Consider the following 25,913-nt stretch of genomic DNA (forward strand, 5'->3'; position numbering starts at 1 on the left):
AAAGCTGCTACAGCTCTTCAGCACTCTGGCATTCCCTCATGAAGCAAGCAGCCAGAAGGGGAAAGTGAAGGACCTTGCAAAGGTAAGTGAACAAACAACAGTGACCAAAACTTTGCTTTATTTTTCTTAACCCTCCAGTCACCACTTTTCATGCTTAAAACATGTTCATGCTTGTGTTAGCAGGTGCCTTCTTACTACAGGTGCTGTCCTGAATGACAGCTTCAGTGGACCTGTTCAATTCAAATTATAAATAAGGCATTGTTTTGTTTTGTTTTGAAGTGAAGGGGAAAAAAACTATTGCATCAGCTGTCTTTGGGATGTGGTGTGCTCTCTATCATTTGACCTCTTTAATCCAAGACTGTATTTCTAAAAAAAGGTATCTTAGCTCAGTGACTAATTATACCTTTATGTAGAAATTACTGGGTGACATTCCATTGCCTGTGTTATGCAGAAGATTAGACTGTGTAAGTCCTTCTTGGCTTTAAAATTTTGTAAATCCAAATTCCAATCCAAATTCTAACACATGTAATCATACTTAGAGATTTCCCCAGAGGTTTCTATAAAAGAATATTTCGTTTTCTTCCTCTCCAACACTGCTCATTAACATTACTTTAACAAAGATGACATGCTCTTCCTCAGTGGTGTGCAGAGTGATTGAAGATATTTCTATAATGTGCCTTTGAATCTTCCATGATGTAATGCAAACTAAAGTTGCTACTTGTTATTGTTTAGTCTTTGGTAAATACTAGCCTGTAAGGACAGTACAGTAATGGTGGAAAGGCAAATATTAGTTTGAGAAAGAGAGTATCTTGTCCTTAATTAACTCAGGCATTTTAAATTGTGCTCTGACCCTACTTTCTACCACAGTTAAATTTAAACTTTAATTAACCAAAGTTTTACAAGAAGAGATTTGTGCTGGAAACCGTTCTGATTTTAATGCAAAGTGAAATGGAAAGGCAAAGCTACAACAAAAAATGTGAAAAAGACAGTACCTGGTGGAATTTTCATTCTTTAAAATATACATCACAGGACACATACAAACATGTTAAATACTCTACTCTCAGCTGCAAAGCCCCACCCTGGTGTTATCAACTGATTCTCATAGGAGTTGTTCACTACAGTTGAGTATTGTCCACATAATTTTAAAGGGGAATCCAGACACAGTGTCTTCCTCACACATCTGTGAGGGAAACGCCTGCTTCTGAAACCAGACATTCAGTAAGCTTCATCCTCCTCAAGCAGCATCTTTCCTTCTTAAACTTGCAAATGCTTATTCAGGTTCTCTCTTCCTACAGTCTCTTCTGCTGATACAATTCCTAGAGAAGCCCTATTGGAGTTCCTATAGGTTCTGCTCTTTATTCCTTAAAAGGTCCATGGCAATGAGTAAAAAAATCCCACCAGGTCAAGACTTTCTGATTCCTTATTGATTTCTCATGGCTCTTTGGAGAAACACTTTTTGGCTTTCTCTAACAAAGCTTGACTTCAGTGGAGCAGTCACAACAACCTTCCCTCGGAAACAGCAGAAAACCTAGGAGCAGGCACAGCTCCCTTTCAGACTGGTGAGACACCGTGTTCTGCAGAACAGCTATGCCTCTGTTGAGTTGTCCATAGCAAAGCAGGCATGGTGACCAGAACTAGACAATTTCCTAAAGCGTAGGACTGTATGTATTTGTTTATGATGATCTGTGTATTCTTATAGATCCAAGCGTTTGCTTTTGTTCAAGCTATGCAGGGAAATGGTATTTGTATCTAGATACACTATTATATAGATAGACACATACAGGAAGTTTTGCTAAACAAGAACAAGTAAAATAAGACTAAAAGAAAGACTACTGTGGGTTTAGCTGTAGATCTACTGGGGAAGATAAGTAAAGGGTTTAATTGTTCTTATTTTTTCCCCGTCTCATGTCCTCGTGTCCTTGCCCCATGCCACCATACAGATAGCTGATACAAACCCAGCTATTGTGTGAAACCACAGCTATTCCCTAGTGCCTCCTACGCTACAGAGAAGTCAGTGCTGCACCAGAGTTGAGGCTGTTTGCCGTTGGTTCTCTCCACCATCCTGTTGCCTATCCTCTTGTAGACCCTAGTGGCATCATCACCACATCTCCTGACCTGATGCAGTCACGCAGCCTACACATATATCACAGGGGACAACACAAGTCAGCTGGAGGGGTGGAGAAGTGGCTCCACTTTCTCAGATCAAGGCAGCAGCCACTTCTGTCACTACAGTATTCAACTGAAATTAGCACAACTGAGTGTATACATTTCTGAGTAATGTATTCTCATGGACGTTTCTGTTTGGCTACATGACATCAAATGTAGGGATAATTTTGAATCCTTTGAAATGACACACATGCAGTGCACTTTAAAGCAATTACTGTGTTAGGCCTCAGCTCAGGTAGAATAAACCCAGTGAAATCAACCGGGCATACCGTGACAGTTTCTGAGCTTACCCTCAAAGATTGGTCTTCAGTTTCTAGCTGCTTGAGTCTTTTCACTGTGAGGAAAAAATGGTATTTACCATCAACATTTTTTTAAGCTCATTGAAGCCAAACAACTACTTTCTAAGTATATCTCTTTTCTTCTGCTCCTAGTTGGTAAGGCAAATATTGCAGTCATTGCCCTGATATACCTTCAACATCTTTTTATAAACATTCCTTTCAGTCTAACTGCATGACTTAATGTTTTACTTCAAGTAATTCCTCCAATCATCTGAGCAATGAGAACACCTAAAGTGAAATCTGATAATTACCTGTGGATAAAAGTAGGAATTAGATTAAGAATGTATTTCAAAAAAGATCTACTACAGAGCAGGATAGTAAGAGAGTTCATAATATTGGTATGTAAGACAAAATATTATGATGAAATTTAGACCAAAGGGAAAACCACCATGGGTGTTTTATTTGAGTCAGAATTGCTGAGTGTCAACTTTGTTCAATAATACACACAGCTGCATGAAGGCTTTCACTTACTTTTAATGTCAAATCTGTTCAGTACAGCATTCTGTATTCAGTGCTGCTCTTCATGTTGCAGCAGTGGCCAAAAGTAATAGTCAGACTCAGTGCCCTACCGTGAGCATCACAGAGCCTATACATAGGGAGCCATCGTCCCTGCCCTGGAGAGCTTACAATCTGGCTTGAAATAGGACCTAACAATTCAGAAAACACAAAACCCCCCAAACAAACAAACATACATACAAACAAACAAGAATAGTAAGGGGGAAAGATAACAGGACAAAGATCATGTACTTGGATAGGATGAGAATATGAACCACAAAAAATTTCTCAAAAGGTTTAGTGTTCTCTTCATTTTACAAGAAAGGTAAATAAATAAAGCAAGTTCTTCCCAAGACTCATTCAAGTAGACACTACTTTTTTCAGTCTTCCTAGAATACTTAATTATGACTAGAGAAAGAAATGCTCAGCATCCAAAAAATGCTTGAGTCCAGACCATCAATTTAGGCAACCTGGCATATCTTCACTGTTGTATGTAAGCTGATTTTTTTCAGAACTGGAAATATACCCATTTTCATAGACACATAGGATAGTTTGGGTTGGAAGGGACCTTCAAAGGTCATCTAGTTCCAACCTCTCTGAAATGAGCAGGTACATCTTTCATTGGGTGAGGCTGCTCAAAGTCCCATCTAACCTGACCTTGAACACTTCCAGGGATGGGGCATCCACAACTTCTCTGGGCAACCCACCCCCGTGTCTTACCACCCTCATTGTAAAACATTTCTTCCTTACATTCAGTCTAAATTGACTCTTTGCCAGTTGACCCTTGTCCTGTCGCTACACTGTTTTTCTTGTAAGCCCCCATTTATATACTGAAAGGCTGCAATAAGGTCTCCCCAAAGACTTCTCTTTTCCAGACTGAATGCCTCCAGCTCTCTGTCCTCCTAGGAGAACTGTTCCATCTATCTGACCATTTTCATGGCCCTCCTCTGGACCCACTCAACAGCTCCATGTCTTTCTTGTACTGGGCACTCCAGATCTGGATGCAGTACTCCATGTGGAGTCTCACAACAGCACAGGAGAGGGGAAGATTCAGCTCTCTCATGCTGCTGGACACCTTTCATTTTATGCAGCTGAGGACACAGTTGGCTTTCTGGGTTGCAAGTGCATGTTGCCAGCTCATGTCCAATTTTTCATCTACCACTGTGCCCCAGTCCTTCTCTGCTGAGTTGCTCTCAATCCATTTAACCCCCAGACTGTACTGATACTGGGAGTTGCCCTGACACTTGCATGTGGCTTTGCTGGGCTTCACAAGGTTCACATGGGCCTATTCCTCAAACCTGCCAAGGTCCCTCTGGGTGGCATCCCTTGCCTCAAGGAAGTCAACTGCACCATTCAGCTTAGTTTCATCCACAGACTTTCTGAGGGTGCACTCAATCCCACTGTTGGTGTCATTAATAAAGATATTGAGCAGTACTGGTCCCAATATGGACCGCTGAGGGACACTCCTTGTTACCAATCTCCCTTTGGACATCGAGCTGTTGATTGCAACTCTTCGGATTTTGCCCTTGGTGAAGCCATGTTGGCAGTCTCTAATTCCCTGTCTGTCATCCATATGCCTTGACATAGCTTCCAGGAGGACACACCACACCTGTACTCCACACAGAAAACCTTTTTCAGGGTTTACAGGTGAAATTTTCCACACATAATTGTCTGATAAACAAAATAGAGCCAGATTGTGTTAATATCAAACATTTGCTTGCCAATACCAAGCTAGGAACCAAGACTGAGTTGCAAATGTGAGGGTATTTATTTTAGAAACATCTTGACCTCTGATCAGACATTTATATTTTGACAACAGGTAGAGCAAAACACTGCTGGAGACATCTAAGAGGGATTAAAGGTGGTTAGATGCCTAAATTATACTGTTTTTTCTGTGGGAGCTTGGCTAATATAAGGTACCTTATAAATTTTAACCTGCTTCTCTATCACAAGACCTTTTGTCAAGTAGGCTTCTGTGTTCTGATAGAGGTAGATCTCAATGTGGAAAATTTGGCCTTTCCATCTGTTTCTATTCTTCCTTCATTTCTTTTTGAATACAGACTGGACACTATGTTTCTAATGTCCTTGGTGTTCACCTCTAAAACATTCTCTCTAATGCAAAAATGTGGGGTTGTTTGTTGTTTACTGTGTACATACTCTTCAGTGAAAACAAAGTTGCAACAATTAAAATCCTGATCACAAGGGTATGGGGGTTCCTCTGCCAGCTCTTGACTACCTTCATCATTTTCGTACCTTTTATGCATCCACATTTGTATTATCAATGGCATTATTTATTGCAGTTTCCATTGAGCCTTTGTATGCACCTTATCAGTATAACACAGAATTCTTCTCCAATGTCAGTTGTGAAAATTCATTTGGAATTTGAAAGTGGGCTCTTTTTTTGGTATTTTTCCATCAGACACTGAAGTTCCACAAAGAGAATTATCTGTCTCTGTGACAGCTATGCAAACTCAGGAATGGTTATGACGATGAAGATGTTATATGCTAGATGGAAAAGAACAATCAGATCCAGGTATGTAGGAGAGTTAGGAATTATATCTACTTGTAAATAAAGCACCCTAGATATGATGAACGAGAGAGACACCATGAATCTGGAAGTCCTTTATAGTATTTTAACAAAGTTAGCTTTGCTTTAGAGAGCACTGCTGCACTAACTAGCTCTGATGAGATGCATAGTAAAATCCTGTTCCAAAATCTCTGCCGATGTGTTCTGCTTTTACATTATGTTGGACAGTGTTCCACTTTGTGATAGATTTACAAGGACTTCTCCTCTGCTGAAGAGGAAAGGCAAATGACAAATTTGAAATATTTCTGTTCATCTCCCTTCATACATAATGTTCTTAATCTCAGAACAGTCTGAGTGAATGCCTCAATTAAAAGCAAACTCTTTTCTCAAGTCTTCATCAGCTTGGACTTACTAGCTGGGTTTTTTTTTTCTTTTGCGCAAAATATGCAGAAGAGAAGACTCATCTTGGAGCCCTGCCACAACAAAGACATGTCTGTGTATAGAACTGTTCTGAATTTACTTGGGTTTTTCAAGTTTATCATTGTTACCTCTTCTCAGTATTTGAAAACGTCAGCAGAATTAGGTAGCTCGATCTGAGATGGTAGGCAGTCTTGAGCATGTGCTCTGCTTGTGAAGACAATACAAGACTGAACTCCCCCAACAAAAAAGTACTGTTTACACATGCACTGTACGAATTTAGTTTTAATTTTAATAATGTTGCTAAGTAAAACTAACCAGTTGCTATCACAGGCATTAATGAACAGACAGCGGGCTCTTCACTTTGTTTTGGATTTCTATTCCTTTGTACACGTCATCAGGTAACTTACTGAAATGAAAACATATCCAGTTATACTACTGATGGTAAGTTTTGCATGCCATTGAAATGAATACTTCTAAGACAATAGTTAGGGAAGCTTTCATTACAGGCACTGACATGTAAGAAATAACTTTGATGGATTTTCAAATCGTTGATTGTATTTGCAGTAGCTGCCTAATTTATCTTTCTTATAGAAACCTTTGGGAGACCAATAGAAAACAAACAGAAAAGTTAGAAAACAATATTCAGACATGAAATATAAATTATAGATTTATATATATTCTCTATATATTATAAATCTATAAATTAAAGAATGGAGAGGCTTTTTGTTTAATTTTCACTATGGTCTTTTAAAATCTAGGTTAAAGTACAAAACCATGTAACTGCATGCTGTCAAATGATTCATATTCAGCTTTACCAGCACATCGATGCTCTAAACTTAAAAAACCAGTACTATTAAAACCTCACTGCAGACCCCCGATTTAGCAAAAAATCCACTGATATTAGAAGGCTTTTGTCTTTGGGTGCCACACAAGAAAAGAACAAAAGCTATCTCAGGTCCTGTAGCTGCCTTTCTCGGTAATGCTGTCAGATCCTGCAGAGGTAGACAAGTGTGCCTAATTTCCTTCATTACGCGTAGACATCTGCAGTTCAGTAGCTCTACCCACAGTGTATAAAACAAAGTAACCACAAACTAGTTTTGTAATGCAGATAGATATATGCAAAATATTAGATAGGTGCCAGGTGCCATTTTGGCTGATAATTTTGAATAAGACTACCTACTAATAAAATTATAACTATTTTCTTTCTTAAACAAATCAACAAGTTCATTGAAACAATGAAAATCTATGTGTTCCTATATAAATTCAGAGCAGAAAAAAGTCTGGAAGTTTACTTCTGCGCTTTACTTATGGTCATAGGAAGCTGCCTGATTAGAGACTTTCAACTCAGACCTACAAATGGTAGCTAAATTTAACTAGAAGATTAACTTTTGTCAAAATAAATTCTTACAGTCTGCTCCAAAGACTACTGATGTCAGGAAAAGTCTATAACCCTGGTCTCTAATTAAGTAGGTTTGTTAAAAAGAAAAATATCTCATTACAGACGTGAGTTTGAAAATACTTAAGCGTTCTTAGTTTCTAGTGAAGTTCACGTATTGTAAAGAATATCTTAACATCTTAATTCCAAGTATTAAATGGAATGCATTATAATTAGGAACCTTTTAATCCAAGTGAGTTTCTAAATAAAGATACCTGGACCTACTGTAAAATGTGCTTCAGAAAAATCTATGGTGTTCTAGTACGCAACCAAATTACCCAATATTGAATGTTTGAATGCAAAAAATGACAAGTTATAAAAAAATACTGTAAGATCTGCAAAACAATTAAATTTGAATAAATTAGTTGGAACTCAATGTTTATACTGACAGAAAAATCAGAGTAAGTTCTTTGTCTACTCAAGAATAACTTGGATGAGGAAAAAATTTTTCTTAGATACAGAAAGCTAAAACAAGCCGCTGCTCTTCAAGCTTTTTCTCATAATGACTCCTCAATAACCAACCCTTTGATCCCAAACAAATAAATACCAGCTTCAAAGAAACATACTTAACACATACTCAGTTTGTCTAGCTTCATGTTAGGTTTTTATAGAATTATTTATTTTTCTGGCTTCGTGTATGTGACTTTAGCTAAGCATCCTAATTTACAAGAACATAAATTAGCCATCCTATAGCAAAAAATGTGATGATTTCTAAAAAATAGCATTAAAAGTAACAAATAATATGATTGGTGTAAACTGCAATTTAAAATAACCTCCTTTTCTACATTATCATGCTTTTATCATTCACATTTTAAACAGTAAGCTCAGAGAACCTTAAAATATCTTCCTTAGGATGTGTGCTAAGATGTACCAAATTCAAATAATGGGTTTTGTTTGTTTTTTGTTGTTGTCGTTGTTGGTTTTTAAAGAACAGGTTATTAAAGAACAGAATTTTCCCATTTTTGAGATTCACAACTGATGTTTAATAGTGGTGTACACATAAAGAGGGCTTCAAATGCTACACATGCTGTTGAAGACATTTTTCCATGTGTAATTTTTGAATGAGCACTGCAACAACCTACCAATTAAATCTAAATATATAATACCTCATGGTCTCAGATTTTGAGAAATTACTGCAATTACTTAGCGATACCTGCTTCAATTAGTGTAATTTTCTGGTGAAGGAAGATTTAAGTACTCAGTTAAAATAGAGTGTATTTATTTCTGTAGATGGCAGAAATAAAAATCCCCAGTGCAACAAGTACCTAGGCATACCAGTCATTCCAAAAAAGGAGGAGGTAGGCAAATGCTTAAGTAACTAAATTAACTGTGATCCAGTATTAGAACTGGGCTTTTTGAAGAAGCTGTGTTAACCTCACAAGAAAGCCTAATACCACTCCACAGTTTTTAAGGCATTTTTAAAGCAATCATGGTTCCTGGCTTGTTTCCAAGACTTTTAAAGTACTGCAGAGATTTTCACCTCCATACCTCTGGTCACAGATACTGGTGGTTTTTTTGATGGTCTAGAGAGACCCAAGGTATTAAAACTAGGTATAATTAGGCAACCTGTGAGGAGATGACAGTAGCTGGATGGACATAGGCACCTAATGATAAGTGGCTCTCTAGGCATGCTGATAGTGCTTTTCATGCTTTATGAAACCAAAATTAATTAACAAATAAAACTCACGCTATGGAAAAAAAGGCAAACAACACGAATGGCTGATAAATGGGCACGACCAGCCTCAACTATGCTTTCTCCAGTTTCTTGAAAAATAGTTACTTAATCAGGCAAAAAAAAAGGGAGAAAAAAGTATGGCTAGAATCCCATTGTGTGGAAACATTGTCTAATATCACAATTGGACAACCTGCTGTTTGTAACACTACTAAGATTTAGAGGAAGATTAGAAAGACAGAAACCTCATTCCTTCAGTGTTGTGTTTTCCCAATCTTCAACCTTTCCATTTCACTCAGTCTTAGTCACTGATTGTTCTAGGCAAACCCTTAAATGGAGAATAGTATTTTCAAAGCCACAGTGAGAAAGATCTGAGGGGATGAGCAGCCTGCAAACATGACGAATAAGAGCCCAAACCCAACCACCACTGTAGCAGGCTGTCCAGACTAGTACTGACCCGAGTGTCAGACATAACCCACATGTGGAAAGACGCTGGTCACTGGTTCTGGTGGGAAGCCCAGTCCCGCAGATGCTCCCCACCAGCCTGGTGCTGGCTAACCGTTACAACCAACACCTACTTTGCTATCGGGGCTGTTCCCAAGTACAAAGATTTTGCCTACTTTGGTGCATACCTCTGCTGTGCTCCTCAGCGTTCTCCAGACTGGGAATTTTTACAGTTAACTGCTAATTTACCAGAAATTTTGAAACCCTAGCCTACGTTCTTCAGGTGATGGCAGGGAAGTAGACCCAAGGCTGCACACTTGCTGCAGCACAGGCCTGACCAGACCAGGAGCACAGCAAGCAAGCCTGGCTTGGCCAGCAGCCGGTATCAGGCACTAGTCACAGCCTCTGACCCACAGCGGTAACTTTGATGCCCAGGATGGCACTACTGATTTCAGGGGCTACAAAAAGCTACTTTAAAGCTAAGTATTATGACTAGTAATTAGGTCACAGTGTAAATCAGCAATTCACAGTTTGTCCCAGCCACAACGAAGGACCGTGTTTTACAGTATTTAGATTATGAAGTGTGAACCATTTGCAGAAATATGCAATCAAAAGAAAATATTATATTTATATATATATATATATATATATATATATAAAAAAAGAACTGTATGAGGAATGTCAAAATGCCGTAGCAAATACCTGCCTGGCCAGTAGCATGTGGACTGTTCACCTGACCTGGGGAAGACAGCAGGGATGGGAAGATGCTTTGCATCTGCCTCAGTAGAGTAAAATCTTCCAGCCTGGGCTGATCACTTTGACAGGAACTGCTTCAGAAAAATCCTTACCACCAAACTTTTGGTAAAGGATAACTTTTGTGTATTCTCCTCCATTCCTTTGCAAGGATTCATAAGCAAACAGCCGTTGGAAAAATACACCCAAAAGGAGTTTTGGCTGAAATCCACGGACCTTAATTCATTTGCCTTGCTGGGTGATTGAACTTATCAGAACACAGTGTTGATGAACTTGTGTAAAAGCAGGAAGGAAGGGAAATGCTTTCGGGCCACAGCCTGCTCCTCTTTGCCAGCATGGTTTTGGGGAGACGTTGCCCGAGCCAGGTTTGTTTTTTCTGGTGACGGGGCTAAGCCTCTCCCATGTGAAATTTCACTTTTCAATGAAAACTTACTCCGGGAGGAGCAAAGCCAGTGTAATTCTCGTGTGACTCATGCGCAGAAAACCCAAAAGTCAATAGTCAAGAGTTTATTTGATGGAGGTTTTCTCCTAATTAAGAGGTCATTAAGGGGATCCGACTGTTACTCAGCGCTGAGACGAAGGTCCCCAGCAGCTGCTCCAGCCCCGGAGATGTGCTGCCAGCACATTTTTCCAGAAACATGTTTCCTCTCTCGCTAGCGGCCCCTTCCCCCTCCCCGCCACCCCGTTTCTAGTCTCTCCAGCGCTGATGAGCTAATAGCATTTTTCCTTTGCATACTTTGGCGCTGCCCCACGGCATACTCTGGCAGCCTACGTGTGTCTGAGCGCGCCCGCCCGCCGCAGGCTCGCCGGGCGCGGGGGGAGGATGGACGGGGAGGATGGGGAGGATGGATGGGGAGGATGGGGAGGATGGATGGGGAGGATGGGGAGCCCCCGCCGCCGCGCCGGCCCTCGCCGCCCCGGCCCCCCCCCCTCCCCGGTCCCCCCCGCGCGGGCGGGCGGGGGGCGGCCGGGGGGGAACTGTCAGGGCCGCACGTTTCCAGCCGCATTACGTGAACAAATGGCGGGGGCGCAGCCAGCCCAGCCAGCGGGGCTTGTGTAACTTTGCGAGCGTGCCAGCAAGTTTAAAGTCCCTGGTCTCTCCTCCTCCTCCTCCTCCTTCCCTCGCTCCAGACACCAGCGCGGGCCGGAGAACGATGAGAGGCTGATTGTTTGCTCCGGCGCCCATTCGCATCCCCTCGCCTATAAATATCGGCGAGAAGAAAAGCTGCTCCCGCCGCCTCCCCTGGGCCGGGTTTCCTTCGCGACGGCCCGACCTGCCCGATGGCACCGCCCGGGTCCCGCCGCGCCTGAGACCCCGCTGCCCGCCTAACCCCTCCAGAGGCGCAGCCCCCGGCCGCCCCGCACCCCCGCCCCGTCCGGGCAGGAAGGCGCCCCTCGCTGTCCGCTTGCCCCCCGCACTCTCGCCCGTTTCTCTACCCCGCCGCACCCCCACAGCGGAGAAGATGCAATTCGCGCCGCCGGGGCTCCTGCTCGCCCAGCTGCACGCGTGCATCTACTGGAGCTGCCTGTGGCCCGCCGGCTGCCAGCAGCCGCCGCCGCGCCGGGACCCCCCGCCGCCCCCCGCCGCCTGGAGGCAGCGGATCCAGTGGGAGAACAACGGGCAGGTGTACAGCCTGCTCAGTCTCGGCTCCCAGTACCAGCCGCCCCGGCGCAGGCAGGCGGCGGAGGCCGCGGGCAGCCCCATCCTGCTGCTGCGGAACAACGGCTCGCTGCCGCGGAGAGTCGCCGCCCGCCCCGCCGCCACCGCCACCGCCGCCGCCGCCGCGCAGCCCCCGGCCGCCAACGGCAACCGCGGGGACCCCGGCGCACGGCACTGGTTCCAGGCCGGCTACCAGGTTCCCTCCGGGGGTCGCGCCGCCGCCGGGCAGCGGAGCCAGGGGGCCGCCACCCCCGCGGCGGCCGGGGCGGCCAGGAGCACCTCCTCGGGGGCGTCGCGACCCAGCGACCCCAGCGCCCCCGCCGTCGGCACCGGCACCGACACCAACCGGAGCAGCACCGGGGCTGGCGGCCCGCCGCCTCTCAGCAGCTTCAGACCCAGGCGGGAAGATGTCATGGTGGGGGACGACCCGTACAACCCCTATAAGTACACGGACGATAACCCCTATTACAACTACTACGACACGTACGAGAGGCCCCGCCAGGGCAGCAGGTACAGACCCGGCTACGGCACCGGCTACTTCCAGTACGGTAAGAGCCCTCCTGCTTCCCTTCCCCTTCCCCTTCCCGCCGCCCCCGCCGCGCCGCCCCGCTCCCCCCCGGCGCACGTCGGTGCCATCGCGGAGCGTCCCCAGGGGACGCGGTGCGGGGGTCGGTGCGGGGGTCGGTGCCCTGACCGCCCCTCCCTCGGGGAAAAACCCTCCCGGCAGGCGGCTGGGGCCCAGCGGCCCCTGCCGTGGCTGGGGGGGGGCGGGGGGGCGGCGCGGGGGGGGGCAGCCCACCGCGGGGGTCCGGCCGTCGCGCTTGCGATGCGGCCTTTGAGAAACGCCGAAGGAGCAAGGGGGAGAGCGAGCGTTGTGGTGGGCAGGGGTCCGCAGCGGAACGGCGGCGCCTCACGACTGGGACGGCGGCCAAGTATTTGCAGACGTGTCCTGGGTTGATCTTGCTGTTCTGTGGTTGGTTTGATGAACTGCAGGTCTCCCTGACTTAGTCCCGGATCCCTATTACATCCAGGCGTCCACTTACGTCCAGAGGATGTCCATGTATAACTTGAGATGCGCTGCCGAGGAGAACTGCCTGGCAAGGTAGGCACCACCGCGCGTCACGGCTCGCTGCGGGCTCCTGTGCCCCTGCGCCCACCACGGAGTACCTGAGGCTCGATGGTCCGAGCAAACATAGCCCTGCTTGTAACCTTCTTTGAAGCCCGTGGCAGATGGTGGAGTTTGAACATAAGAATACGATACCGCCATATTAGAGAGACAAACTACAGATGCTTCGAAGAACCTACATTTTGTGAAGTTATATTGCACGTTTCTATTATCAGGCTCAGTCCAACATATCATAATTTTGCAAAATGGAGGCACCTAAAAAAACCTGCTTGAATTTGGTGATTTTCACCTTCATCCCCCAACCAAAAAAGCTCATACCCTACTCCATTTGAAAAAGAAAAAAGACCAACCCTACTCTTAATCAGCAAAAGTTACTACTAAAATTATAACTTGCTAATTGTTTCTGGGCCTATGCCTTGTAATACCTCCTAAGAATAAAATCTCCCTGAAAAGTGTTTCAAAGTCTTTTAACGTGTTGAGATAAGAGCTTTGCCATGAAGTTAGGTCCTGTCCAGTTGGCAAAGAGGGATTTTTCCTGTTTTGTTTGGAAAGAAATTAACGGGGCTGTTTTTAACCGTTTTGTTTGATACCTTATCGTGCAAAACAGATTTTATTTATTTACCAGCATCATTAATTGATGTCAGACTGTTTCCAGGGTTTTAGACTCTTTCTTCACTTGCTGGAAAAAGAAAACGAGGCATAGGAAGTAGTACTTTTTATGCTAACTTTACAGAGAAGACTAATGGAAATGTTCTTGCTGGCTATCTTGCTGGCTTAAAGGACTAGATAATAGATGTGTCAAATAGGAAAATACAGCCTGAGGCACATATATATTAATTTTTTTTTACAACAGAAACATCTGTTGTGTGATCTTACATACACAGTGAGTTATTTTGGTTAACAGCAACCGATGAAATTGTATTTTTGGTACCAGAGTAATTTTACAGATAAGCAGTGATCTGCTTCCAAGACGGAGGCACAGAGTCAAGGTTTTGAACTCCCTTTTTTTTTTGCTAGAAGCCGATCTGAATCTTACTCAGGTCTTGGTCTGACACCAGGCACTTCTGAGCATACCACGTGGAATTCTTGTGTGTCTCCAATGCATGAGCTTTAAGATGGCTGAAAAAAAAATTTGTGCTATTAGTTACTTCTGAAACAAACTGAAGTGTTTATTAAACTGTTTCTTGCACGTACTTACGGCTTCTGGTTTTTTGCATTTTTACAGTTCAGCTTATCGAGCAGATGTTAGAGACTATGACAATCGGGTGCTCCTGAGATTCCCCCAACGAGTGAAAAATCAAGGCACATCAGATTTTCTGCCCAGCAGACCCCGTTATTCATGGGAGTGGCACAGCTGTCACCAGTGAGTGAAGTGCTCAGTATGGTACCTTCTAATTATCTTTTTACTAACAAATTTCACTTACAGGGTGACATTTTCTAAAACTGCAGTGAAGCAGGGGGAAGCCATGGGGAAACTTCAGCCTTTTACTGTCTGATCAATTTTAGGGCAGTGGTAATTACTCTTTATATAGCCACAGGAAACCAAAATGGTTATGAAGCTTATCTAGAAATATGAAACTCTCACAAGTAGGAATTCATTACAGAGACAAGTCTCGACAGTAGCACCTTCTCCCTTTACATATATTTTACATGGATTATAGTCCAGTTACATGTAAGTGGAACCCATAATTAAAAGTCCCAATTATGTTAAAATAACTGTGGAAACGCCCAAATGCACATCTACTAACATGTTCCCTATAATACATTACTGTAAACACTGACCCATACTTATTGACCTGGATTTCATGGATTAGTTCCTGACAAAGAATGGTCTGGTCAATCCAGAAAGTAGAAGATACTGAGTTGATTGATCCCATTATTAATGTCCTTTATCATATCATGATACTTCCTTATGGCAGTATTACTTTAGAAACAGCAAAATTGCTGGAAACATGGCAAGGCAAATGTAGTAGAACATTTTCAACATTTTGGGAGCAGGTAACGCTGCAAACTTGTACCTTTTCAGAAAATTCACATACAACAGTTTGCCGATTTGTTCCAATTTTTGCTATTTCATAGAAGGACCAATTGTAAACTTCTGGAAAGCTTACCTTACTTCCACCTTATTTAAAATACAATCCTGCTGTTATGGGTACATAAATAATAACCTAGTATTTCTTCATTAAAAAAGTAGTATGTAATGTGGGCTTGATCTAAAGGCCCCTGGTGTCAATGGAGTATTTCTGTCTAGCTTCAGAGGCTTTAAGCTTTTAATGAAAAATCAGTATCAGAACAAATTATTTCAAAAAGAGACTGATATTACTAGTTTATAAATCTTGTAAGGATCAAAAAAAGCTGAAACTAAATCAAAGCAAAGAAAAAAAAGCCTCTATAAATGCCTTAGTTAATACCCACCCCTGAAAAAAATCACTACCAACAACAAAAACCCCACAATCCTGGAGCTTACAAAGTTGATAAATGGATGAAATGGATAGAGAGCAATTGAAATGTCCCATTTGCAGAAAAGCTGTTTCTTACTCTGCCATCATAGCCCAGATATTGCTATCCAGATGCAAAGTGTCTCTGATGTTGATTCATTTCTTGGACAGAAAATACATTGCCTACAAAAAATGCATTTCTCGTGATCATTTCCATGACAGTGATACAAGCCTATTTGGAAATGAACTACAACTGCCAATTAGTTTGGCTAGCCATCAGAATTCAGTGTTAGTCATAGTTTTAGTGTTCCTGACATGCATGCTTGTGAGGCTTGTGTGCTTCTCTTCATTTTAACAATATGTTTGAATTCTGTTTAATTATATCTTTTTCATATACCTCATGAGCTGAAAACATTTGTAAGTAATGACAGCCAAATGCTGCGCAGAGTGCCGGTTGATAGTACAAGTTTAGTTTTCCATGTGTTTGGAAAAAGTGAAATTACAAGGATAATAGGTGTTCAAGTCCAACTAGAACCCACTGTGCGTGACAGCAAGAAAAATAACCCACTGTGCCCAGATCCGAAGCACACACACTTTTGAAATGGAGACTACATTAGACTAAAAAAATTGTTGGCATCGGAGGAGATCTCCACTGCTATTACACAAAAGCTGATTTATTTATGCAGATTTTATTGTCACTAGCGTTACAAATGTGTTACACTGATTGAGGGCCATCAAAACGTGAAAGTGAATTGTTGGGTTTTTGCTAGCAAGTAGCAAACTCCCCTGGAATTTATAGTATGTAAGGTAAGAATTCCTAGCAAAACTCTGGCTAAAGGCAGTTATAAGATGTACAATGCAAATATGAACTACTTAATGCTTGCTATTGTTATTGGAGAAGAGCTGAAACAGGAAATTTTGGAAAAACAGTGCTCCTATGGAGTCTTTCCCTTAAATTAAAATGTATTATTTATAGAAGATGGCATTTCCATAGTAATTGAAAATTAGAATGCTGAAAAAAAACCTTAACTGAATAGGCAGCAATAGTACAGTATACTAACACTGAAGTTCTATGTAATAAATAATATTTGGTCAGATCTAACAGAAGGTAGATCAAATAGGAATATTGACAAGACCTGATCCATCTTTAATCATGTACCTATGGTTTTACAGACATTATCACAGCATGGATGAATTCAGCCACTATGACTTGTTGGATGCAAGCTCACATAGAAAGGTTGCTGAAGGACACAAAGCAAGTTTCTGTCTCGAAGATACCTCCTGTGATTATGGATATTACAGACGGTATGCATGTACCGCGCATACACAGGTAAGACTTCGTTTGGAGACAACCAGGTTTCTTTTCCCCCTTCTAATTTATCTTTGGGTGCTTTAGGTATTTTGGGTATTTTTCTACCAATCAACTGATGCCCTAACTAGCTCTGAAGTTCTCCATCATAGAGGCCAGGATAGCCACTTGGAGACTTACAGTTTACCCAGATGCTGCTAAACGTGGGTGTCTCATTAAAATGCAGGGACACTCATTAGCTAGCATCACTGGTAACCGAACTATATTAAAACACACCACAAGTTCTTGTGCTTATAGGACTAGTCAAGAAAGCTAAAGAGAACTCAAGACAGAGTCAGTAAAGAAGTGGTTTCCAGTGTTCATTCTGCACAGACTGCTCAGTGATGTCCTTGGCTAGTCCCAGAGTTTGTAGCCAGTATTTTCTCCCTTACAGAGCATGAGGCTGTGAGGTGCTGAATTCCCTAATACCTATAGCTACTGGCTGGCAGTCCAACACAGAAAACTTAAGAGCATAGTTTTATGTGTGTATAGAAGGCTGTTAAAGAGAATGGCAGCTACGTGAACATAGTGATGCGTCATATACAAATGTAAAACAAGGTCTTAGGGCTTATTAAGGGAATAGATAAAAAATGAAACGTACCATTATGATATCACACAAATTCATGATAGAATCCTACTTTGAATATTGCATGGAGCTGTGGTCACCACTTCTCAAAACTGCTACAGAAAACCTTAAAAAAATCAAACCAACTAACCCCAGGAAAACAAGGATGATCAGTAGTGTAGTATGGCTACCACACTTAAAAGATTTCATAGACTATTCCCATTGACAATGGAAATGCCCATAGACACTTTTGGAAAACCAGAAATAATAGGAAATCTTGAGTAGTCCTGGATGGAAAGATGAAATTGTTGATATCGACTGTTCCTCCCAATAAAAGAATTTAAGGACATCCAAAAGAACTGCCAGATAACAGCTTTAAAACACAGGGGTGCTGTTTTGACACATGAATAAAATATTAAATTCCTTGCTGTAGGATGCTGGAGAGATCATAAATATCTACACGGGTTCAAAAACAATGTAGCCAAAGTAATGGAGACCATTAAACAGAAAAATCTGATGTTACGCCATGTCTTAAATGCAGTTAAATTCAATGCCTAGTGGAAGGAATTTGCCTGGGTAAAGGACATTACACATCCCATTTTTTACGTTCTTTTCTCCTCAAGCATCTGCTACTGACCACTGTCAGAGACATGACACTGAGGCTTGATGGATCTGTGGTTTAACTCGGTGTGGCCATACTTATACATAAACTTGTATCCCTTATTCTGCAGTTTTTAATCTAGAAGGTAGTTATTTTATCACAGAGAAATGGCAGCTATGCTTTACTGGCTGACGTGTCCACATTTGAATTTTAAATGTAATGAATGATCTGCAATAAAGAGAGGCTTTGAAGAGGTTTTATAAATATCTTTTCTCCTTCTGTAAACAATGACATCTAGCTAAGCAACATACATATTTTACAGCTGCAGTATTTGTGTCACTAGAATCATGGCTGTGTCAGCGTTTCCACTGGAAGCCCATATTTCAGGGGTTTGTAACGGGGCTGTAAAACTTTCCTCCAGCCTCAGACTTGGCACATACGTGCGAGAGTCTGAGCTGATCACCAGCTGGGTCAAGAGGGAATTCCTGCAACGCTTGGGTTTTGTGCACTGTGTGTCGCCAGAGCAGATCAGCTTTGCCTAGAGCAATCTATGTTGGCCACAGTTAATGACACCAGATTTGAACCACTGATACACTCATACATGGAGATTTTTACTAATGTTCCTAACAGCAAAGTTTTCAGAAAAGATTAATTTGGAAGAAAGGCTACATTTTCAGTTCTCTCAGATTCTTGTGTCACTATTTGCCTGAAAAGATGACACTTCCATGCAAAACTCAATGTGAAAATGGCCGTAATCTGCACTATTCAAAGATGGCACTGTGGCAAAGTACATCTACAGCAAAAAAGTTGCATTATTCCTAAGAGTAGAAACACGTTCCAACACAGTGATCAAGTTTGTACTCAAGGACCTTGGAAGCTATTTACTTGAGATTTACAGATATTTAGGTCCAGCCTTTGGTCAGTTTTGATTTTATTCTCATCTTTTGTAATGAACAGTGACTAATAGCATCAACAATATTTACATAAAAGGAGTACTGTAACAAGTACAGCTATCTCGCAGATGAACAACTATCAATAGTATAGGTGTTTCTTATGTAGCAGTAATACAGTGCTGTCTATAAAAGTAGTGTGTTAGACTTATGTGTTCTAGTTTAATATTCAAATAAAATGCCAAGAAAGAATAAGCCTCATTTACTGAGGTAATTTTCTTAGAAAAATATGACGGTTAAGTGAACTTCAGTCTGAGAGTCCCTAATGTCTAGAATGTTACTATTCCTAATGATTTTTTTACATCCATCTTAACTTCGTTTTTAAGGGACTGAGCCCTGGCTGCTACGACACTTACAATGCTGATATAGATTGCCAATGGATTGATATTACAGATGTAAAACCTGGAAATTATATTCTGAAGGTAAGCATATTGGGAGTGGGGCATTTTAGGGTTTGGGGGTTTTTTTGTTTGTTTTTTAAAGCAGCAAATTACATGCATATATTCTTTTGATTATACTTTTGATTATATTTTATTATATAACTTTTGAAAGTTATCAGTTTAAACCTGGAAGTAGACAACACTGTGCTTTCTCCCCTCAAGGTGAGTGTAAACCCCAGCTATTTGGTGCCTGAATCTGATTACTCCAACAATATAGTACGCTGTGATATACGCTATACAGGCCACCATGCATATGCCTCTGGCTGTACAATTTCACCGTAAGTACATTCCTTTGTTTTTGCAACTGTTTCATATTGACAGTACTGAGTTGACAAAGAGATTTGTAAGCTTGGAGATTTACTTTAGATTGAAAATAGTAGCTCCCACCATTGTGATACCAGTTTCTTCAGTATGTTGTGCTGTGGTTTCAGGACCTCGTGTGTTAATTCAAAATTCAGATGGTACTTTTCAAAAGTCTGTTTTGGCAGGAACGATGGGAACAATTGCTTTGCTCTTGGTAAATGCATAGCTTCCAAATCCTGGCCTCCGCTAATTAAACTATTTCCGTAAGGCTAGCCCTGATTTTTAAAAATTATTTAGTCCTGAAAAACAACTGTGAGATTTTCACTCTTGCAAGTGTGTCATCAGGATATAGAGCACTTTCAAAATTGCTGCTGCTGTCTGGGCTGCTCGGTAACTACCTCTGGCTCACACCTTCTTTGCATTTGCACTAAAACCTTTCTGTGCTCATTTATAGCATCCACACAAAACTGTTGAGCAGTTACAGAGCTCTTAAGACGTTCCGCAAAATCCCACACATGTATGTTACTTTGCTGCTGCTGCTGACACAGTAGCCATCCTCCCTGTAAACAGTTCTTCCAGACACAGCCCATTTACAGTTTAGTTCTTTAAAAGTTTAATCAATGCCACAATTATGCCCCTCCCCCCCAAAAAAAAAAAAAAAAAAAAAGGGAATGTCATGTAATTAATTTTCTCATGGTAGATCTACTGGATCTACTGTAGCTTAGTATCTGTGAAACACACACACACAAAGCAATCAAGTCTTCTGCAACACAGAGGTAAGCAGTTCTTGGGATAATATAGTAGTTGCTCATACGAAATACTTATCAAGGGGCTTCATTTGGATTGTATAAAAGTTTATGTGAAGTAAATTCCAGACCAGTAAATGAAAAGTAAAATAAATGACCAGTGTAGTGTGCTATAACTGCATCAGTGAAACAAACATATTGAATTAATGTGATTATTGCTTAATTAGCCTTTAAAATACAGATTCCTTACTTTGTATTAGGAAGACCAGTAGTTAAATGAGGCTAAAATGAGAAACGTTTTCCCGTGCCAATGTGGAGATCTGTATTTGCAATCACACTTTGGTCATAAATGTGACAAATCAAATGGCTTCAACAAAATCGCTTCAACAAAATCCTCTGTTTGTTCTTGTCATGTGCTGGTCAGACTTGCAGGAAACAGAGGAAAAAGAGCAGGCGTCCTGCAGGTCATGAGAGATTACTTTTGGTGGAGCTGTGACAGGAGCTTTTAAAGCATTTCTCTGTAACAGGACGGACTAATAGGTACTTCTAGCAACACCGTTTCTGTTAACTTCAGGTGGAAGGGAAATATAAATTTATGCTTCATGGCTTCAGCTTCTAGTCTCCCCATGGTACCTCTGTGAATGTTAACAATTAAATATATTCTTGCAGGGTGAGGAAACAAAATTTCTGTTCCATTTTGTTGACCTAGCCTTCAAGCTGGCAAAAGGCTATTTAGCAGATACTCTTTTTGTATGTGCTGGGTCATCTGCATAACATTGTTTCTCCTCTTTCCACAGATACTGAGAAAGATGCAAGATAATGGATGAGACCGTGCCAAATGTTTTGAACTGAAGTATCATTATATAAACTCCAATAGGATGTAAACACTATAGAAACAAAACTACAGAACATACACACATACACCCACACACCTTATGTGATTTTTGAAGCACTTCAGCTGCTTCTCAACCAAATCTGTAACTGGATTTTAAGCATTTAAAAATTGGTGTTACTTTTATTACTATTGAAATGTGTGGAACTGGTGATTCATGCACAGATACTTTGAAATTCTGAAAATCATAACTCATTCGTAAAACATGAGCATTTCCTAACTCCTGAAAATTTGGAGTTAAGGCGATAATAGACTTCAGTGGGAATATTACTGGTGAATGAGTTGAACATATTTTAAAAGGTAGCAAACATTTATGTATAATGAATGCAATAATAAAATGCAATAGGAAGTACTAATGTCAGCTATCTCAGAAAATACCAGAATGAAAAACAGCTTAAGAGTAATGCTACAGTACCATTAAAATAAAACTTGCTAGGACACGTTGATACGAATGAGAAAAAAAGTATGTTCAGTTTTCAAGGAATATTAACATATAGCAGAGAAATACATATATATATATATATCAGTTATACCCCTGCAAGAAAAGTTATGTTTACATTTTTAATACCTTTAGAAGTTTTTCCATTTTCTTAAGTAAAAAACAGATGGGGTTTTGAAAGAAACCTTTTCATCTGTGGAAATGACTTAAGTAACTTAGCCACCTTTCTATGTTCAAGAGATTTTTCAAGGTGGGGCTTTTAAAAGACTTCTGCAAACTTAATGTGGATAAAAATAAACACCTGTTAAGAAGAGGGCTCTTAGCGGTGATGAAGAGTTCCTGATGTAGTCATCTGTGAAAAACATCCAACTTGAACAGGTTAACCATCAAAATAATAGAGGCGATAAACTCAGGTGGCACCACAAACAGAAGTAGGTTAGAATCTCTAGCAAAAGCCTACTACCTGCTTCCCCCTTAAGTACTGTATTTTACTTTAAAAATGAGTATCTCAGTACTCAAACAATGAATTTGAAAATATACTATATATAGAGGGAGAAAAAAAGTCAATGTATTTAACATCCTACTTCAGGCTGTTCAGGAACCAAATACAACATTGTCAAAAGGGAAAAACTTCCAGCCCAAATTAAAGATTTTGCTGAACTGCTTAACTGGTGCTGGGTACACCACTCCTCCTCCTATCCCCAAATTATTTTGCTTTTGCAGTGCACCCTGCTGTAAGCTACAGTAGCTGTGATTTTGTTTTTAAACTGTGAAATAACATATCACAAGGGGATCTGGCGTTTTTTTTCAGAAGATTTCTGATCATGTAAAATAAAGGATCTACTTTTGAAACAAAGGGACCTAGAAATATTGATTGGCATTGGTTAAGTTTAATGAGCAGATCAAAACATCTAATGAGACACGGGAAGGTCAGTATCTTTAAAAAAATTGCAATATACTTGTGCTATTCAGTGTAGTCAAAAATGAAAAATCTGAGGAGTACGGAGAGGTTTGTGCAACAAAACCCTATGGACTTAATTCGGAAGTTTTATGAATTGCCCTTTAAGGATCAGCTTTTTCTTTACTACATATATTTAAGCTTATTTCACAATTATAAAGTATTTCCACCTCAATCATAACTGGGTTACAAATTTGCACAACTAGTATGTATACTTAATCTAAGAACCAGCAACTCGGTGATGGTAATCACTCAACATTGGGAGTGTGTGCAGAACAAACCCCATCTATACCTGCAGGTCCCTTTTTGTTTGCTGAGACATCCATTTTAGCCATCGCTAAAATTAGCATGGGCATCAAACAGAAGCAAAATTTGGAAACTAGATATATTAGAAAGCCATTTATTACATATGCCTGCACAAATGAGGGTCTGTTTAAAGCTTAGGCTTCTGCAATCTCAGCCCAAAGAGTTTTTAAGATTAAAAGGTGTTAAGGGATGCAAGTGCATTCACCTTTCTACAGCCTTAGGTCACAGTTGGGGTGAAAGTCCTGACAGCAGATTGGGCAATGGACACAAAAGCTACTGTAATGGAAGCTAGGCTGTGGGCACGGGCTGCTTCCTGATTAGAGGTTGTGTGCTTGTACCTCATTGTGCCTGATGCTGAATGTGGGATAAGAGAGCACTAATTGGACACAGAGCAGCCACAGGAATTCAGTTTATCCCTCGGCTTACGAGGCAATAACCTGCTCACATGTCTATACCCAAACTACTTGCAGAACTCCACTGAAGTCAGCAAGGAACCAGAGGACCTTGAGTATCTCTGTAGGCAGAGCACGTTGTAATACTGGACTTAGTCCTTTCAGTGGGAATGGCCTGGTTCAGAAAGGTGTTGAACGCCATAACTTTGAATATTGGGGATATTGTAGCTACAAAACTGTAGCTTTTTTTTCCGTAGCAAAATATTGTATTTGTTTTGAAATGTGTGTTAAGCAACATGACAGTGATGTACAATAGCACAAAAATTGCCTATAATGACATGAACAGTCTATTTAGAAAACCAAGGGATTTTAGGATTAAAAAAAATGAAGGAATGTGACTTTAACTTCCCCTGTTTAACTATAGTAAATCACAACGCAGTAGAAGTAGAAGAGCTTATTATAGAATCTGTAGAAGTAGTTCTAAATAGGGGAGTGCCAACCAGTATTTTCAGTAACTTGGCTCTGCAGTTTTGACCCAGACACCTTAACTTGCCTTTTTCATACTGGAATATATTTGTGGAATTACATGCATTTTTGTTGAAAAACATTTATAAAAAGTTTTGATAAAACCAAATTATACTTTGGAATCCTTTTTCCCAGACATTGGGCTTATTCCCATCATCTTTGAAAGGCATCTTGCCATTGGTCTCAGTGGGAGCAAAATCAGATTTAAATTTTGTGAGAATTCTAGTACAAATTTGATGTCTTGCAGTCTTGAATTTCCTTTGAAAAGCCAAATCATGAAAATGTGTGTGAAGCAATTACCTCCCACATTTCAGATCTTTAGATAAAAATTGCACATAAGCAATGTATTGTCTGTCAGGCTCATTACAGGAGGGGTTTGTTATGTATTTTTTTTAATCCTGAAATACATCTGATATTTGCATATTTTTAGACAACAGTGTAACAAAAATGACAGATTGGTCACCAATGGAACCAACATATTGTGTAGATGTTTTGTGTTAGTAAAAGTCTACTCATTTTCTCTATGCTCCAAAGTTTACTGTGCAGTGTCGAATGAGTGCAAACACCAAATGTACTTTCCTATAATAATTCATGCATTGTTTGCAGTGTGCTCATTCAAAACCAGCAGGGTGAATTTCATAAATGAGACATTGAAAGGTGGTTTATCCTGTGTCTCACATTTATGCCGATATGGCATTTTCATTTTCTCCAAATCCTAAAAGGTGCTGAAAGATTTTAACTTGAATTAAAACCAAAGAGTATGTTATTGGGAGGTTTTTATTATGCAACTAAATGCTACAGATACAGTGAAATGCCACTTGTTTTTGCAACTCTTTAAAAAGTTTTCATTATTTCCTTCACTTTTCTTCCAAGATTCTTAATTTCAATAACTTTGCATCTTTATCTGAAGAGCTCTAATTTATAATATTCAGGCACTAGCTTTGTATTCTTCATTGCACTTTCATATTCTTGTGTTACATGCCCGTATTATGGTTGCAAGTTTATGTGAAAATGACTTGAATAAAATGTTTCAAGCGTTCTACTTGTTGAAGTATTATACTTAATGCATAAGCCAGATCCATCTCTCAATGAGAAAGATTCAATTAAAGCTGTTATATCTATATGAAAATGAGGAAGATTCTGTCATGCTGACATGGTCTCAGGAAAAGTATCACAGTAAGTTAGAAGCAAGAAAGAAAAAGTTGCAAGGCATGATAAATTGCCTCCTATACTACACAAAGGCTTAACACATGAAAGCATAACAGGATCAGGTATGGTTCATCTGGATACAACTTTTCGTTACCGTATCATCTGTCTCTGTAGGCACACGAACTTAGAAACCACTTTTCTGCTCCAGAAACCTAACTTTCATGGAAAGAACATTTGTGCAGTCCATGGCAGAAAGTCTATGTACTCTAGAAAACTGACTAATGCATTTAACACTCAGTTACTCCAAAAACATTCTACCTTCCTCACATGTCTTGTTTACCCCAAGTACAAACAAAAGTCCTGCTGCCTCTTCAATCCATATGCTACATTGGTTAAAAAATGCTGAACTGTGAAGCAACTCTTGTCCCTTCACTGAGGGATTAATACAGAAGAGCATGGTTAAAAACTTTGGAATGTTCACTCTAGAAGAGGTTATCAAACACTTAAATATCAACTAATGGCACTCTCAGCTTTGAGTAAATGGAGACAAGTATGATGTAATATCTTTTACAATTCATAAAATAGATGTAGAATTACTTCAGATATAAACAATGTTGTGACAACATTTCTGTAATTAATTTAAAAAAAATATTCCTATAGCACTACATATTAAGAGCTAAGAGCTTCAAACTGAGAATTCCTGCAAGTACTATCCCTAAACCGCAGAACTGTGTGGATCAGAATCCATGCAAATACAAAAAATGCAGTAAAAAAGTGCATACAATTATTGCAGAAAGTATACTAAAACTTCCTGAAAATAAAGCA

The 25,913-nt window shown here is 40.6% G+C and overlaps 1 protein-coding gene across 2 annotated transcripts; it reads left to right on the top strand.

Annotated features, from left to right (window-relative positions):
* Window positions 1–11,388: 11,388 nt before the first annotated feature.
* LOX (lysyl oxidase) lies at window positions 11,389–24,981 on the top strand (the record flags this gene model as incomplete). 2 transcript variants are annotated; one of them, XM_080372672.1, is made up of 7 exons in its annotated part: window positions 11,390–12,458; window positions 12,904–13,012; window positions 14,262–14,399; window positions 16,648–16,804; window positions 19,265–19,360; window positions 19,541–19,656; window positions 21,225–24,981. In XM_080372672.1, exons 1-7 carry the CDS (start codon window positions 11,714–11,716, stop codon window positions 21,229–21,231), a joined length of 1,368 nt encoding a protein of 455 aa, XP_080228798.1. In that variant the 5' UTR covers window positions 11,390–11,713. The 2 variants fall into 2 exon arrangements, with proteins under 2 accessions (XP_080228799.1, XP_080228798.1); XM_080372673.1 differs by lacking the exon at window positions 21,225–24,981 and having other exon boundaries at window positions 11,389–12,458; window positions 19,541–19,660.
* Between the last annotated feature and the right edge of the window lie 932 nt (window positions 24,982–25,913).

Source organism: Falco punctatus (assembly GCF_963210335.1).
Source record: "Falco punctatus genome assembly, chromosome: Z".
Taxonomy (NCBI): domain Eukaryota; kingdom Metazoa; phylum Chordata; class Aves; order Falconiformes; family Falconidae; genus Falco; species Falco punctatus.